Source organism: Pecten maximus, chromosome 10 (assembly GCF_902652985.1).
Source record: "Pecten maximus chromosome 10, xPecMax1.1, whole genome shotgun sequence".
In the NCBI taxonomy this organism is placed as follows: Eukaryota; Metazoa; Mollusca; class Bivalvia; order Pectinida; family Pectinidae; genus Pecten; species Pecten maximus.
Window position 1 is genome coordinate 9,338,665 of NC_047024.1, and position 18,725 is coordinate 9,357,389.

General features: G+C 33.8%; 1 protein-coding gene across 2 annotated transcripts in view; it reads right to left on the minus strand.

Annotated features, from left to right (window-relative positions):
- The window catches only part of LOC117336208, a 40,754-nt gene that overhangs the window by 10,284 nt on the left and 11,745 nt on the right, over nucleotides 1-18,725 (minus strand). The window contains exons 1-5 of one of the 2 annotated variants that reach the window (XM_033896658.1): nucleotides 15,495-15,586; nucleotides 12,323-12,457; nucleotides 5,219-5,327; nucleotides 4,073-4,181; nucleotides 2,905-2,982 (exon numbers count right to left, since the gene is read on the minus strand). In XM_033896658.1, coding sequence (XP_033752549.1) covers nucleotides 2,905-2,982; nucleotides 4,073-4,181; nucleotides 5,219-5,327; nucleotides 12,323-12,457; nucleotides 15,495-15,503 — 440 coding nt within the window. In that variant the 5' untranslated portion in view covers nucleotides 15,504-15,586. Of the gene's footprint in view, nucleotides 1-2,904; nucleotides 2,983-4,072; nucleotides 4,182-5,218; nucleotides 5,328-12,322; nucleotides 12,458-15,494; nucleotides 15,587-18,725 lie in introns of those variants that run through there. The other variant, XM_033896657.1, reaches the window with a different exon arrangement.

An 18,725-nucleotide genomic window follows, 5' to 3' on the forward strand; every position in this document is an offset into this window, starting at 1 on the left:
TATCATACCTGTAAGATTGACTACAGTTAAGGTTGACTTTATCATACCTGTAGGATTGACTATTGTAAATGTTGACCTTATCATACCTGTAAGATTGACTACAGTAAATGTTGACCTTATCATACCTGTAGGATTGACTAGAGTAAACGTTGACCTTATCATACCTGTAGGATTGACTTTTATAAATGTTGACCTTATCATACCTGTAGGATTGACTACAGTAAATGTTGACCTTATCATACCTGTAGGATTGACTACAGTAAATGTTGACCTTATCATACCTGTAGGATTGATTATTGTAAATGTTGACCTTATCATACCTGTAGGATTGACTACAGTAAATGTTGACCTTATCATACCTGTAGGATTGTCTATTGTAAATGTTGACCTTATCATACCTGTAGGATTGACTACAGTAAATGTTGACCTTATCATACCTGTAGGATTGACTACAGTAAATGTTGACCTTATCATACCTGTAGGATTGACTACAGTAAATGTTGACCTTATCATACCTGTAGGATTGACTACAGTAAATGTTGACTTTATCATACCTGTAGGATTGACTACAGTAAATGTTGACCTTATCATACCTGTAGGATTGACTACAGTAAATGTTGACCTTATCATACCTGTAGGATTGACTACAGTAAATGTTGACTTTATCATACCTGTAGGATTGACTACAGTAAATGTTGACCTTATCATACCTGTAGGATTGACTACAGTAAATGTTGACCTTATCATACCTGTAGGATTGACTACAGTAAATGTTGACTTTATCATACCTGTAGGATTGACTACAGTAAATGTTGACCTTATCATACCTGTAGGATTGACTACAGTAAATGTTGACCTTATCATACCTGTAGGATTGACTATTGTAAATGTTGACCTTATTATACCTGTAGGATTGACTACAGTAAATGTTGACCTTATCATACCTTTAGGATTGACTACAGTAAATGTTGACCTTATCATACCTGTAGGATTGACTATTGTAAATGTTGACCTTATCATACCTGTAGGACTGACTACAGTAAATGTTGACCTTATCATACCTGTAGGATTGACTACAGTAAATGTTGACCTTATCATACCTGTAGGATTGACTATTGTAAATGTTGACCTTATTATACCTGTAGGATTGACTACAGTAAATGTTGACCTTATCATACCTTTAGGATTGACTACAGTAAATGTTGACCTTATCATACCTGTAGGATTGACTATTGTAAATGTTGACCTTATCATACCTGTAGGACTGACTTTTATAAATGTTGACCTTATCATACCTGTAGGATTGATTATTGTAAATGTTGACCTTATCATACCTGTAGGATTGACTTTTATAAATGTTGACCTTATCATAAATGTAGGATTGACTACAGTTAATGTTGACCTTATCATACCTGTAGGATTGACTACAGTAAATGTTGACCTTATCATACCTGTAAGATTGACTATTGTAAATGTTGACCTTATCATACCTGTATGACTGACTTTTATAAATGTTGACCTTATCATAAATGTAGGATTGACTACAGTAAATGTTGACCTTATCATACCTGTAAGATTGACTACAGTTAAGGTTGACTTTATCATACCTGTAGGATTGACTATTGTAAATGTTGACCTTATCATACCTGTAAGATTGACTACAGTAAATGTTGACCTTATCATAACTGTAGGATTGACTTTTATAAATGTTGACCTTATCATACCTGTAGGATTGACTACAGTTAATGTTGACCTTATCATACCTGTAGGATTGACTACAGTAAATGTTGACCTTATCATACCTGTAGGATTGACTTTTATAAATGTTGACCTTATCATACCTGTAGGACTGACTACAGTAAATGTTGACCTTATCATACCTGTAGGATTGACTTTTATAAATGTTGACCTTATCATAACTGTAGGACTGACTATTGTAAATGTTGACCTTATCATACCTGTAGGACTGACTATTGTAAATGTTGACATTATCATACCTGTACGACTGACTACAGTAAATGTTGACCTTATCATACCTGTAGGACTGACTATTGTAAATGTTGACCTTATCATACCTTTAGGATTGACTACAGTAAATGTTGACCTTATCATACCTGTAGGATTGATTATTGTAAATGTTGACCTTATCATACCTGTAGGATTGACTACAGTAAATGTTGACCTTATCATACCTGTAGGACTGACTATTGTAAATGTTGACCTTATCATACCTGTAGGACTGACTATTGTAAATGTTGACCTTATCATACCTGTAGGATTGACTACAGTAAATGTTGACCTTATCATACCTGTAGGATTGATTATTGTAAATGTTGACCTTATCATACCTGTAGGATTGACTTTTATAAATGTTGACCTTATCATAAATGTAGGATTGACTACAGTAAATGTTGACCTTATCATACCTGTAGGATTGACTACAGTAAATGTTGACCTTATCATAAATGTAGGATTGACTATTGTAAATGTTGACCTTATCATAACTGTAAGATTGACTACAGTAAATGTTGACCTTATCATAAATGTAGGATTGACTATTGTAAATGTTGACCTTATCATACCTGTAAGATTGACTACAGTAAATGTTGACCTTATCATACCTGTAGGATTGACTACAGTAAATGTTGACCTTATCATACCTGTAGGATTGACTACAGTTAATGTTGACCTTATCATACCTGTAAGATTGACTACAGTAAATGTTGACCTTATCATACCTGTAGGATTGTCTATTGTAAATGTTGACCTTATCATACCTGTATAATTGACTATTGTAAATGTTGACCTTATCATACCTGTAGGATGCATACTAACAATTAATGTTGACTTGATCAATGACCTTATCGATATATATATGTAGGATTGTTAAATATTTAACTGTACCTGACCATTTTCTTCTTATCATTTCTGACTTTATTCTGTAGTCTCTGAAAACGTTCTCGCTCTTCCTCTTCATATGTGCTGCAACAAAAAGATATAAGGTGTCACAAACTGATTTTGATGAAAGTTTGATGCCTTGATTTCAGGTCTCCCACTACATCGTTGTGAACCAGCTGCTATCAGGACTTAAATCTGTATTCAGTGTCTTCAAGTGAATTTTAAAATGCAATAATTTCTCTACACCTGCAAACAGGGCTGGTTTGATTGGTACTGTTGGTATGCAAGGTTTATTTGTATGGGGGTCAAATTTTGATAAAAGAAAAAAAGAGAAGTAGAGAATGAACATAGAGAAAATGATTATCTAAAGGGTTCCATCAGGGAAACAGGCAAATTAGGGTCTCTTCAATGTCCGGCAAGTACAGGAGAGACATGGAAGAGAACCCCAGATTCTGCAGGGGTCAACTTTTAGTTGCCTCCTATGATAATCCCATTGTAGGATACAGGTCTTATTCTTGGGTCCTCCAATGTACCCTTACTAATTGATATAGGACATCAGAGAAGCCATCCTAATCCTATAAGTTTGGGGGGGGGCATAAATATTTGTTATAACAACATTCAGTGAGATGGTAGCAGGCATATCCTTCCCCACTCAAGGATGGAATGTTATGATAGGTACAGCTAGTATGATAAAATAACAGCTGTATTTACAATACCTAGTAGATCAGTTATCATAAAGCAGATAAACATGGATTAATATAAATCATGCTGTCATCAAAATCTGCCTTGTAGGTTTATTGACATATTAATATAAAACATGCTGTCATCAAAATCTGCCTAGTAGGTTTATTTACATAGCAGTTGAAAAACAAGCCTGCTGGGTATTGCTAAAGCAATACATGTCCCCTAACGCCACCCGCTAAAAATAGTAACAGTGACCTTGACCCAAAAACTCTGAAACTCGAACTTGATCTGTAGCTACTCATACTGAAGTTACATACCATACCAACTCTCGCCAACACACATTAAAGCATGGCTGAGAAAAGTGTGGAAAACTGAGTGGATGGACTGACAGACGGCTGGCCAGACAGACAGATGGGGAGGAAACCTATCTTCCCTCTATAAATGGAATTCTATTATACTGTACCTGATATCAAGGTACTGTTGTACTTACCGGATCCTGTCTTCCATAGCGGCCTCCTCCTGCAGTAGGTAACTACTCAAGTGTTGCTGGATATTATTGAGCTGAGATTGTAGAGATTCATAGTTACGGGAAGACAAATCTGAAATCATACATGTTCATAACAAAGTAAATACATTAAACAAGTATTTAATCAATTATAACATATTAGCATGATTTATCTTATCAAAAATAGGCTTTAATTATAGTTTTCATATCAGACACTAGACTGGCCCAGGTTATCAGTATCAGGTTGGGTTGATGGGGTCTGATATACATGTAGACTGAGGGCCAATGTATCGTCTGGATGAAAGTTTATCCTTGTTTCATACTTAATCTGCAAGTTGTATATTTTTATTCAAGTAAAGTATTGGAATAGAATTGTCAAAAATTGAAAGTAATTTCACAAAACCAAAAGATAAAAGACGGACCATTTTTGTCCACTTTTCAAATAACATTCAGCAATTATCAATTTACAAAGTTTGAAGCGGATCTCAATTGGAAGAATGAGCCAGAAATGAGAGAAGGTTGTATGTGAAGTTCATCCCTATAGGATTCCTGCACCTTATCAAAAGTTTGTATTAAAGACATCTAAATTAAGTGACGGCAATTAGGTCTGCACACAAAATATACAAAACTGAAATATACTGGTAATGCAGTGGACATCTCCAATTACAGTGTAATGTTGATTTTATATTCAGGCAAATTTAGTTTTGTGCCAATATGTTTACCATAAGAAAGCATAATGAAAATCTGTTGATAGTAAATTGATGATGCTGTATTGGTCTTAGCCCTGACAATGGGCTATTATATAAAGTATGTTTGCATCGATCAAGGGAGGTAATAGGTGATCATGAACTTTGGTAATTCTTAAGTATCATAATCTCAATGATCAGATTATACTAGCTAGAAATGATCCATATATATCATATATGCTTTAAATTTCTTTAAGAAATTTAAAACTGTTTAAAAAATATGCCCCAAACAAGATTGCATCAGGACAACACAGCCAGAAACAAAATGAATACTATATATGTCAACCTTCTATCCCATGGTGAATATAGTAGATAATGTAATCTAGTGTTTTATGGACAACATTTCAAATCTTCCTATTAAAAGCAACTACAAAGGTTCTTTTACCTGGCATACTGCCAGAATGGATATCACTCTCTGCCGTTGTCATGACGATACCAAATACCTGGGAGAAGTCAGGTGACTGCTGTAGTCTCTCTATCACCAGTGAATCTGTCTGTATAACATAAATATATATATATTAGGGTAACCACTCCAGTCTATCTAGTCCAGAAATAATCATTAACTTGAATTTCTGAACATTTTTCCCCGAAAACTGAGGTCTGGTGGGACAATCATGCAGTGTTAATCATTAACCAACACACTATAAGTTAAATCTTTCCGTACAGTTGTCGTCTATAGTTAACATAATAATGTACCCTAGCTCTTCCCCGTTGGTGACTACATAGTCAACAGGCTAATTAGCTGACATTGTTTAAGTGTTGATTTGTTGACATCAGCACCCGACACATACAATTATCCAATACAATGACATAAATCAAAGTACTGAAAGTACTGTAGGAGGCGTTAGTCAGATGTAAAAGGAGATATTTGAAATAAAGCAAGAATACAAATTAAACTGATATCAACATGACTAAACATTTCCACTTAAGTGTGTCAAACCAACCGGACATAATGGTTTTCACAGTCCTGATGAATGTAATGGTTTAGACTGTTCCGATATACATAATGGTTTTAACCATCTTAAAGTTTCAAACCTACTTCTAAAAGTAGTTAAACATTTCTTATTTCAATCAAACCTTTACTTAAGAAGTCAAACATTTTAAATTTTTTCAAATCAACTTCTACTTAGGTACATGTCATTAACATTCATACTTTAAACCATCTTTTATATTTAAGTAGTTCAAAATTTGCATTTATGTGTTTAAAACAAACTTATATTTTATAGGCCTGGGTATTAGAAATGTCGAAACAATATGATATGCATTTCGATAAGTTATAACAATACACGATATGTATTGAAAATACAGGGAGTGTCTGCTACTTTTTTTGTTGAAAGTGTGCAATGTCTTTCAATATCTTGTAAACAAAATTGTTTATTCCTTTCTATTTTGATCTTAGAATAATATCAAAATTAGATTGACGGCTTTTAAAAGTTATTACACTTTTTTTTCAACAAAGACCTCATTTGTTAAGGACAATTATTTTAAAATTAGATATCAATTCCATCTATTTTAATAGATCCAATGTCAATATTAACAATAAACTGTGATTTGTGATTTGTTGCTTTTTAATTTACCACCAAGATGTAGATAATAGCCTAGTAGCTATAGGTACTGTATATAAATATACAGCGTTTTACATGCAAAATATTGAAGAAAACTTTCATATTTGATATCAATTCAATATGATTGTATAAGTCCCTTGGGGTGGGGAAAGAACCCTGGGCCTATTTTTACATCAGGATTGTGTTCATCTCTTGGTCAATTTGGCTTAATTGACATAAATAACTTCTTCTCTGAAACTAAGCAATCGATATAGCTCATACTTGACTGGTAGCATCATTTTGGGTAGGGATTCAAAATTGTAAAAATGGTGGGGTTGACCCCTGGGGGGCAGGGTCAAAAGGGGTCAATTGGTTTCTCTGAAACTAAGTTATGGATATAACTCACATTGGTGTGGTAGCAATCCCTATGGGGTTGTACCCAAAGTCAATTTCATTTCATGGATTAATTGCACAATTTGGTATAAAACCTACATTTGCATCGTAGCATGGTTATGGGGTGGGTATTCAAAATTGTACGAATGTTGGGGTTAACCTCCCGGGGGCTGAAGGATGGGACCAAAATAGGTCAATTTCGCTAAATTGACATTTTTAGAATAACAATAAACCAATGTACATGTTCCCATATAAAATGCTTATGATATATTGACATAGAAATACCAGCGACAAATTAACTTAAGCATCATTCTTGTTTCATATCTCATAAAACCAGGTAAGTGATACAGGCCCTCTGGGCCTCTTGTTTTATCTGTGAAACCATTCAGATCCCAACTCAATAATCTTGCTGGACACCCCTTTTGAGCCAACAATTGAATTGCAATTTATGGATAATTTTTAATTTTGGCAAGAAAACATTCTTTAAAGGAAATGTCTGCATCATTTTTAATAATTTGGCCTTGAAACTTCGCACACACCTTCATAAGAGCCGGTTCTTTAAAATGTGAATGAAGGTCATGGTCAGAGAGATAAACTCAATATTTGTAGCCAGTCACACATGTTACATGTATCTGTTTGCCAAATATCCAGCCTTCATGTGTATGTGCAGTTTTGGGTCATTTTTTCATTTTGGTAGGAATTTCTTTTTAAAAGTGCCATATCTGCGTCATTTTGATTATTTGACATTGATACATTGCACACACCTTTAAAAGGGCCGATTCTTTAAAATGTGACCCAAATTAATAATTTTGAAAGAACTTTGAATTTTTTTCATCATTTGACCCCTGTGACCTTGAATGAAGGTCAAGGTCAAATATAAGTATAACATTTGTAGCCAGCCATACGTTATCGATGCGCCAAACATCAAGCCTTCATGTGTATATAGATAAAAGAGCAGAAACCTTTATTCTGCAATTTTGGATTATTTTTTAATTTTGGCTGGAGAAAATAGCTTTATGATTCCTTTCCAAGTGCCATATCTTTCTGCCTTATTTTTATCTGATGACAATAAAATATGCACATTCTGTTTCAGTGGACTATGTTCTTTCATATGAAATGAAAAAAATAATCAATTTGAGATTTTTATTTTTGACATTCGAACCCATAACAAGTCGTTGGCCTTGACATTCTCTGACAATATGTCATTGAGAAAAGTTTGCCCTAACCACGTGCTAACCAATTTCCAATGAAAATGAAACAAATTATGCTAAAATATGTGTGATGAGTTTCCTATATAAACTATAGTAAAATGTATCCTCTCCCCAGGGAGAATGCGACACATAGGGGGCCATGAAATTAACAATTTTGATAAAACAGCTTAAGAACCTTTTGTACACCATTCTGCGATATCTTGGTCTTAAGAAGAAGACCGACGCATGACGACAGATCAAATTATAACGCATGTGGGTTAATGTTGCGTCCCGTTTTGTTGCTCATTAGTGTATTCATGTAAAATATACATTGTTGTACATTGTTGCAACTTGTACATTCCAATGACGTCACATTGTTTACAGATCCCGCGTTGTGTCTGCACTGCCTGACACGAAAGCGTCATTCTGTGTTTTTTAATGTTTTTGTTAGTTTTCTGATAATTCAATTGATCAGGTATGATTAAACAACCCCAATCAATATGAGGTGTGATTGTAATTTTAAGTTTAAACCGCATGTTGCGAAAAATACTTCAACTTTCACTTTGTCAGTGCATTCGTGATCGCAGCTTCGATCGGCTGTCATGGCAACGACGAGGACGGTGGTTTCATCACAGTGACGAATTTACAAACTTGCATGTGTACAGCCGAAAACTTCTAACTATACCTTATGTCTTTGGAAATCATCTGTAAATAATTAATTGAATTAATTACGATCCATTGCATTCGTTTATGAACGTTTGTTCGTTTCTATATGTCGATTTCGATACTTAAAACACTGAAGAGTTCCAATATTGGAGAATGAACATTAACACTTGCTCTATGAATCGTCCTAGAGCACCCGACTACCCTAAATCAATACGTATGAAACAGGTACGAGCGTGAAGGTAATTGTATGAGAGCAACGAAAAGTGCTGTACATTCTTACGAAAATGACAAACATCGTCAAAATTACTTAAAAAGTAGTCAATTAATCGACATTTCTTCAATTAACACCAGTTTATAACGCCGTTATGTAACCATACTTGAATAAATAGAAGAATGTACAGCACTTTTTCTCGGTTTCTTAGCACGATGAATAAGTGTATCATATTTGTTTGTACGACAAAATACGTTGGTCGGGTGCTCTGGCCATATTTACCGACCAAGTGTTAATGTAGTCCTTCGTGCCGGTCACGTGACCACGCGAAAACACGAGGAACGACGAAAACATCCCGATAAAGACGTTGGACACCTAACATTAAAATCCGATCAAAAAAACAAACAGAACTAACCGGGAAATCATTAAATATTGAATTTATATTAAAACATGATGTTTTTTGTTCTTTTTAATTATAAATGCAACATTAACCCACATGCGAATGGTGTATATTATGAGCTGAATGTCAAAGGATTGTAAACTCTGTACAAATTGTATTATATTATCAGGCAGTCAGCCTAAATGTATGTTTCATATCTACCATATTAGAAGTTTGAGGTTTTGTACGATATATATATATACTTAATTTTTACACATACATTAAATGAGTTAGCTACTTTCATAAATTAAGATGTTTTTTCTAGAGTTTACTAGGCCGGATGAAATATGATCATGAGCAATCAGTATGGTCAATATGAGATTTGATAAAATGCCTCTCGTAGGTCAACCACTCATGATCACTCAACTTCTTTTTGTAGGAGTCAATATTATATGTACGAGAATTAAACTCTCGCGATGTCTGTTGCACATAAGTACAAAGAAATACATTATCACTTAAGCCGAAAAAATTCACACTTAAGTAGCAATAACACATAATAGTCGAAAACCCAATATATGTTATCAGTGATAAGAAACAGTACTTATAAGCATTTTTGGCAATTTATCCTGAAACAGCTATAGCCTTCCATATTTGACATCCCACAGATTGTTGCTTGTATATATATATAGTTTTAAAGGTCAACATTGGAAAAAACCTAAATGGTTATACATGAATTCATAATAAATAGAATTATTGACAAACAAGTTTCATTTATTTTCACACTTTCTGGAGACCAATAAGGAGATTGATGATTATTTTAAGGGATATGTTCGCAACATGAAAATCAAACATTTTTAATTAAATTTCAATAGCAAATATAGATTTATTTTGAAAGTTATGAGGAATATTGATATTTGAGAAAGTCTTATATTATATGGATTTGATATCGATTGCCAATAGATATACATGTATTTATCATTTTACATGAAAACAACAAAAAGTTATATTACATGAAAACAACAAAAAGTTGTACTAATAGGTTAAAATGCAATTGGTATACATTTTGTTAATCTACAATTACTTTGTATTGTTTAAATATTCTATGTAATACAAACATTTCACAGCTTGGTGCATACAAATGTATATATATATTACATGAAAACATTTGAAAAGGTTGAATCGTGAGCTGAATAATATATAAATAAGACAAGCTGGTTCAATAATAATTTAGCATTTTCATATATATTACGAGCGCGAGTAGCTACTGCAGTAAACCTTATCACAGAAATCCAGATTCTGTATATTGTCTCTGTCGGGGAAAGTACAGCACAAATGACCACCAAGACAGATATGTGCCAGTTTTCTTAGTTTTAAAAAATAAACGATCGAATTCCATCACGCCATCACGTAGGTCTACCAATTCATGGATTTGAAACACAGGGACTTCGATCAGTTATCGCAGTAATCCGAAGGGTTCTGGGGTTGATATCGCCTAAAAGCTGATTAAAGTTTGCATATAGTATATAGCAAGATCGTCAGAAAATTCGGACTATAATCGCAGTAGATATTGTGATTTTGTGGTCTGGCCAGGCTTGAACAACTTATCGTAAACAGTTTCGTCCTAAATAAACAAACACTTATTTCAGTGAGTCAACAAACAGATTTAAACTTTGTAAGCAACTTGCCTTTAATTCATGTTGATAGATATTACTTTCTAGCGACAAACATCATTTTGATGCTTCGTGTGAAGCCCGTGTCCACGTGCTTCCATTTTGACAGAGTGCTCGCTCACGTAAACAGACGGAACACGTGATCGCTAAATCTCATAAAATCTCGTGAACAAACTACCAAGTTGTAAACAAAAGAAATGTTGTTAGCCAAAACCTGGAGGGTATTATGAAAATCAGGAATTTGTTTGCGCTTGGTTGTTATGCCATCCTTATTTCTAGTAGTTAAACAAGTGTCCTCTGTAAGGTAACGTCAGAATCTCGCAGTTATCTCCCTTCAAACAGTATTTTCAATATAGATTTGCAAAAATCGATGCAGGTGTAGATATTTACAAGACATTATTCTTATTGTTTATTCAAAATAATTCCTGAAATGTTCAAAACATTATCAGCATAGTTAATACATTTCTGTGCACATCTACTTTGAATGACGGACTACAATGACCTGCCTCATACTTGGAACTAATTATAAGCGAATCATTACCCCTAGTTACAGAAATTACCACCAGAGGTCTCAAATTCCGGGCTTCCGCCGAAGAGAAATTTATACTGAATATACCTTTTTTCATGTAATAGCACTTTATTTGTAGTCTTGATAGTTTTCATAAATGTATATATAGTTCAACTACATCATATATGTACCGAAAGAAACTACAAAATGAACTGTGAAAGGAAATATAACGAAAATGAAAGTGAGAGATTGTGACGTCACAACTCGTAGGTGATTGTAATATGGCAGGCGTAAACGCCTCCATAAAAAGGTGACCATGACTTTTCAAATAAATATTTTGGTTGTTATTGTTTATTTTGTTCAGGTTACGTTTTTTATCTATCAGATTTACAGGTGATATTTTCTCCATCGGTTGTTAATATAAACAAAATGGCAGCTTATACTACATTTCGCTTTAGATATAACTGTCTTGGATGTTGCATAGCGGTCAATATGATATCTATATCTAATTTAGTTAAATATTTCTCAAAAATGTATGTAGATAACACTATAACCTTTGTGTTTCTATATGAGAAAAACAAAAACTCCAAAAACGCACAGATGTGCCATTTTGTTTAAACTTTCAGTACATAATCCGTAAAGAACACAAATATGGAAAGAGTTAAAGTAAAGCATAAATGTTCAGAGTTATTTCAAGATATTGTCTCTTGAACGACATCATAAGAGATACAATTGCAAGTTATCACTCATAAAATGTTTAAAAAGTTTTTTTAAATACACAGACAATCTGAATGTCAAATTTTTACTGATCAACTTCATTAAACAAAATTGTAATTATAGATAGATCTACAAATTTATTTTTCATGTGAAATTATTATATGAATTGTAGGATGGAGGTTAAAATAAAATGTATCTGTCTGATAGTTACCTGAAGCATGTCACTGACCAGCACCTTGGGTGGTCTACTTGTGGAACAAACAGCATGAGTGTCGATTCCACAGCTAAGACAGCGATGTAACACCCAGTCCCCTAACTGTCGCTTATGGAACAGGTAGGACTGCTCCTGGAGATGGAATGACTAGTTTAATTATAGACATCAGTAGAGTTAATTAAACTTAATTCAGGGTAATTTGGTCACTAATGACTTTCATTTTATTTTGTATTAACTTTATCAGGTTGAGTTAATCAATAAATAAGTCATATCAAAAAGAAAACCACTGATTCTAAAGGGGGTACACTTCGTGTCATCTCGGGCCAATGGTCAACATCCAGTGGGGTACAGCTGCTGGGCTCTTCATTGTTCTGGAGTCAGTTAAACAAGCACCCCCAAACCTGAAGGAGGCCCCATAATTACTCGCCTCTTATGTATGTTGACTTTGCTCTTACTCACTTCCCACTAAAGATTTTATTTTTGATGGGAAAAGGATACAATAAGATTTAGAACTACTGTATCTGGCTAAAATGTATACACACGCTCTGCATCCTTTTGTTTCAATTTATCTTGGAGATAATTGTATAACAACGAGGCTAAAAATAGACGGTATATACATGTAATTATAATATTGTATGAGGTGAATGTCAATGCCCTATACTTTCATGCTTGTGTAGATAAATACGTATGTATATGTATGATTGTCATCTGAATTCTCTACAATACATACACACTGAATTTTGATGCAATTCTTTAGTACGTGCATACAGAAATTTAATTTTTACCATTAAAGTTATAATGATGTTGTATGGAAGGAAATTAACAAATACACTGTTCCATTGTTCAAATTGCTATGTCTCACACCAGTACGTAAGTACAAATACAAGAGGCAAGGAAGGGCCTGTATCGCTCACCTGAATATTTTGTTGATTATGACAAAATAGCTCCAATTTAAGTTATATAACAAATACTTTCCAGTCTGGGATCTACCAATCAGTATCAAGCATTACAATCACCACTTTCCTTTAATTAACATTCAGCTTTTTTATTCCAAATGTTTGACATTTGGAGCAAAATTTACATTATACATGTACGATGATGTGACACTTGCTTCCTTCCACCTCGAGCTCTATAGTTTTTGTTTAGCTTTATCTAAACCTTAATTACCTCCCCACTAACAGCCAGGATCATTATCAGAGATACAAATTGTCCTTGACCTTTGACCCAGTATCTGACCTTGATCTGACTCCTTAATTCTGCCCAACGTTGCTTCATAATATCATGACACAATATTCCTCATGGAAAAGATACGAAATTTGACCTAAATCTTTTGAACTAATTACCGTGACATTTGACCTAGATTACTGATGTCAGTATGCATTTCTGTTAACTGAACATCTTGACCAAATTCCATGTATATCGTTCAATAAATACTAAAAATACAATTAACAGCTAGGAACAAAATTTGTCAGTGGACAAATAAATAGAAGGACATGTACAGACAAAGTGAATACTACAGGGCACCTGTATATCCAATGCGGGGACCCAAGACAAAATCTTGTCTTTTCAACCAAAGAAAGAGTTTGCTAAATTTCCCTTATTGGGACCCCATGGCCAACAGTCAGGCTCCAAGGGTCTCAGACCCACTATTAATACAAAATTAATTTCCCTTAACCCATGGATAGTTCAGACAAAAATTGGTCAGAATTCAGGCTAATGAACTGAAACAGAAGAAGGATTTTAAAGAACTCACAGTATTTCTCCTAATGGAGCCCACCTCTCAAATTATAGGGGATCCAGTCTTTCACAAAATGGGTTTCCCTTCACAAAATTATTCTTCAGACCAAAATATGGACCAAATCCTGTCATTCCTAATAGTGGAAATATAACAAATTCTTTAAAATTCTGTAGGCTACGTACAGAATTTTAAAGAATTTGTTATACATGTATTTCCACTATTGTGCCCTGCCCTTCAGTCCCCTGGGGGGGTCAGCCCCACTATTTGTACAATTTTGAATCCCCAACATCTAGGTATGCTTCCAGTCAAATGTCAAATATGAATGATATGGTTTTAGAGAAGAAGTTGTTTATCAAAATATGCCAATTTACCCCCCTTTTGACCTGCCCCTCAGTCCTCTGGTCTCTGTCATACCACTTGAATCCTTGACCCTGTGCAGGCCAGCTATACATTTTATAAATTCAAACGAAGGCTAGTTGATGGTTTCCGGTATGATTAAATGTGCCATTGCTCTCTGCGATATGAATAGAGAATTACCGGTACTTTTAGTAAGAAGATTTTAAAGATTTTAAGATATTTGACCCTACACTTCAGGCCCCTAGGGGCACAGCCCCATAATTCAGATCCCCATGTCCTAGTGATGTTCCATGTGAAGTTCAGTCAAAACTGCCCCAGTAGTTTTGACGAGGATTAAAATGTAAAAAGTTGATGGACAATAAACACACGTTGCAGTATGCATATATAAGCTCACTGAGCGAATAAACTTTGAATTCATTTTCAATGATATATGATTTGCTTTTCAATAAAATCTATTAATATCAATTAAAGGTATTTTTAACAAAACAAAAACAAAAAAATGAAATACCGAAAAGAGATAGCTAGGTTATCAACTCTTATCACAGAAATCAGTTAGTGATAGCTATGTGTTCTGAGTTCAATAAATATGACTACTGGTATTATGTATGTATAATGTATGGGTCAAGATTAAATTTATCGCTTTAATCATTTCTAACATCTGAAAAAAGGATAATTCACCTTAATTTCATTGATTTTCTAATTCCCTTATCTTCCACTTCGAAAAATTGTTAATTTTGCAGAATTGAATTTAGTATTGTTGTAATTGTATTACAGTTTCTTCAGTTTGACTATATATAAACTGACAGTTGTCACTTTACAATTCCTATGTACCAATGGTAAATTCATTCAAGAACTAAGGAAAACACTTTATATACCTGGATTTTTTCTGAAACTTAAGATTGAGATCTAAAATCAAGACACCCTTATTTCTAGGCCTCCAATTGCTGTCAAGCATATACAGTACAGTCCTAACCATGGCATCCGTACTGATAGAGTGGAATAAGGGGAAGTAACTTTGGTAGATCATGGGATTATAAGGATTATCAGAACTTGTTAAGATTCTAATATACTCACAACAAACATATATCCCAAATCTCTTGGTTCTATTCCACGACACACAGAGACAATGACAATGTTACTTCTCTCTCATCTCACGGCCTTGTGATTTGATTACCAAACAATTATTATACAAGTGTTTGTACTCTGTACCTGATTATACTAGTACACACTTACCACTGGTGACCATGATAATACAGGTGACCATGATAATACAGGTGACCATGATAATACAGGTGACCAGTTACCACACACATACAGGTATCTACGTCCATATCAACAATACATGAGCCATTATCACAAATTTTCCAAATTGCTGTCCCCCAACTTTAAACTGATTTTAAAGATTACTTATTCATTGATAGTGAATTTTCTTAATGTCTTTCATGAACATTTTAATTTATATAGATTTATTTGTTTTTTGGATAGTTTTTGTTTTTCACATGCTATTTCACATATAAAATCCTGAAAATTATTATGATAGTTTACCGTATTTGACCTAATAAGGGCGCCTGCCCTTATAAGGGCGCCCCTACCTTTTTTCAAGGAAATAAATCTTTGACTGGGTGTCAAAATGGTGTCAAAATGGTGTTCAAAAGTAATAATTCATGTAAAATATTTTGCTACTTTATGTGTTCAATTTTCTTCAGCAAATTAAGTAACTGGAACACCTGTTTTCGCCACATTTTGTGTATTCCTACAGGCTACAGATGACATGTCAGTGCAAAGAGCACCCAAAACTAAACACACATACAAATAATAACTTACCATCTTTATTTGAAGATAAAGTAAACACTTCATTCTTGTTGATAAATAACTTTTGTTCAGAACAGAAAGCTAGTAAAAGACATTGTAAATCAATTATTAGGTCAAAGAAAACTATGTCTGATTTGATCTGGGAAATCACCTGTTTCTATAAATAGAACACAAAAGAGTTCCATTTGAACATAAATGGTGGAACACACGTTCTCTGGTCTAAAGATCAGCTGGCATGGTTTACAAGTTTACAGGAGTATTCAAGTGATGTTTAAGCTTAATATAATATGATAATGAATAGATATCTTCATCTGGAATATTTTTATGACTGAATATTTTACCGTTTCCACAACCTAGGGTATTCTGCTGTAAGGTATAGTCTGTTTCATAAAACTTCAGAATAACTAATCTTAATAAGGGTGCCCCCACTGTCAATTACCTGCGCCCTGCGCCCTTATTAGGTCAAATACGGTATCTCTACATGTCCTCAATCAAAATGTGGATTACATGTTACTGCAACACCATATATATTTGGTTCAGTTAAAAAGAAATAAAGATGATATTTTTGGTAACCAATATAGTATCTGTTAAGCTTGATTGCCTCTTCATGGAACAAGAGGCCCACAGGCCTTTAACAGTCACCTGAGTTTTGAAATAATTAAGTTAATTTAATTGAACTTTTTTTGCCCCGGCCATCAGCCCAGGGGGTCAGTCAGGGCCAACGTGTGCATTCCATCGAGCTGTCATCCCATGCTGTTAATGTTTACAAAGTTAGAATGAATTCCAAAAGAAACCAGACAAATGACTTAAAGACTTTGTCTCAGGTGACCTAAAAATAGTTTAAAAGTGAAAAGATTTGACCTTAGTATGGTGAGCGATCGGCATAGATTAAGGACACTGCTTGTTATATAGATGAAAAAGAAATAACAAAACTTATAAGATAATAAGACATTTTTCTTCACGATCGAGTAATTATAACACAACTGAGTTTTTAAGTAACAACATGGAATAAATTATTATTTTAATGTCTATAACATGGAAACAAGGGCCCGTTGGAGGGCCGCAACATACGCCCGCTGCAATATTTGACACTTGGAAGGGGGTAGTTTCACAGGTTGTAATACTTTAAAATGAAGTATCATTGTTGGAAAGTTGGAAGGAGATATTGATACATATAATGGTGTGTAGTTCGAAACCATAGGGCAACTTTAAATGATGAGATGTATATATGTTGCAATTATGGGAAACCTTGGTTTAGACACAACAACACAAAAATTAGTTCACATGTTTATATACAGAATATCATTAAGAGAACCTCTTTGCAAAGAATCAGCCTCCTAATACCATTATTAAGTGAATGGTGAGCAATTACAAAATCATCAAAGGGGAATAACTCCACAAATACGGGGGTAAGGGGCATGATTTTGGTATGCAACACTCCGGCTCGTCAAGATGTATATTTGTGTCAAGTATGGAAAGCCAAGGTCGAGTAGTACTGGAGTTATGGTCCGAACAAGTAAAATCATCAAAGGGGAATAACTCCGCAAATACGGGGGTAAGGGGCATGATTTTGGTATGCAACACTCCGGCTCATCAAGATGAATATTTGTGTTAAAAACTGACATAATAAGTATTTATCTATAATTATATAAAAAGTATCATTATTATTTTCAACTTCACAAAACTTACAAATTGATGATTCACAAAACAAGTGATAGACATTATAACAGATTATATGTTTCAAACATTGCCTATAACTTTATCAAACTTAACAGCTTACATTTTGTAAAAGAAACCACTTTATTTCAAGATGATTTTCCTTGGCAGAAACTTATATATATATTATATGCATGTTTTTTTTTTTTTTCAATTTTAATTTATTTTCAAGATTTTATGGTATTAGTTGAAATTATTACATATTAAACTTTATTATTTTATATTGTATCAAGCATTATGTATGTACATGTTGAGATTGACAAATTGTAGTCAAGATTTCCTTATCAAGGGAAATGTCTCCTCATAATTATGCACATTGTAAGCAATGCTGTTAATTAATAACTATGATTATTAAATAAATTAAGAGACTTCATCAAAAAGTACATTTTCACCTTGGACACAATTTATTTTATTTTGGTCAGAAATTAAAGCTGTCACAATTTTTTCTCAGAAAAAAAAAGTTAGTTCTGATGTGATCTGTTTGGTTTTTGGGTGATAGTGAAATTGCAGGAGAAATAGATTCATAATGTACCAACTTTTATGACAACTATTGAAAATCTATCAAATTCTAAATTACAAGCTTATGTTTCTGTTCACTGTACTGGTAGATGAAAAAATGTTACAAATAGTTTGATTAATTAGTAACACAACAGATACTTTTTTATAATATTACAGGATGGTTAACTATGGGATTCTTTTTGACAATTTAGCTTTTTCGGCATTTCCGTATAATATTCTTTTGGCCCCAGATATGACGCGACAGGTGGCACTACTGGT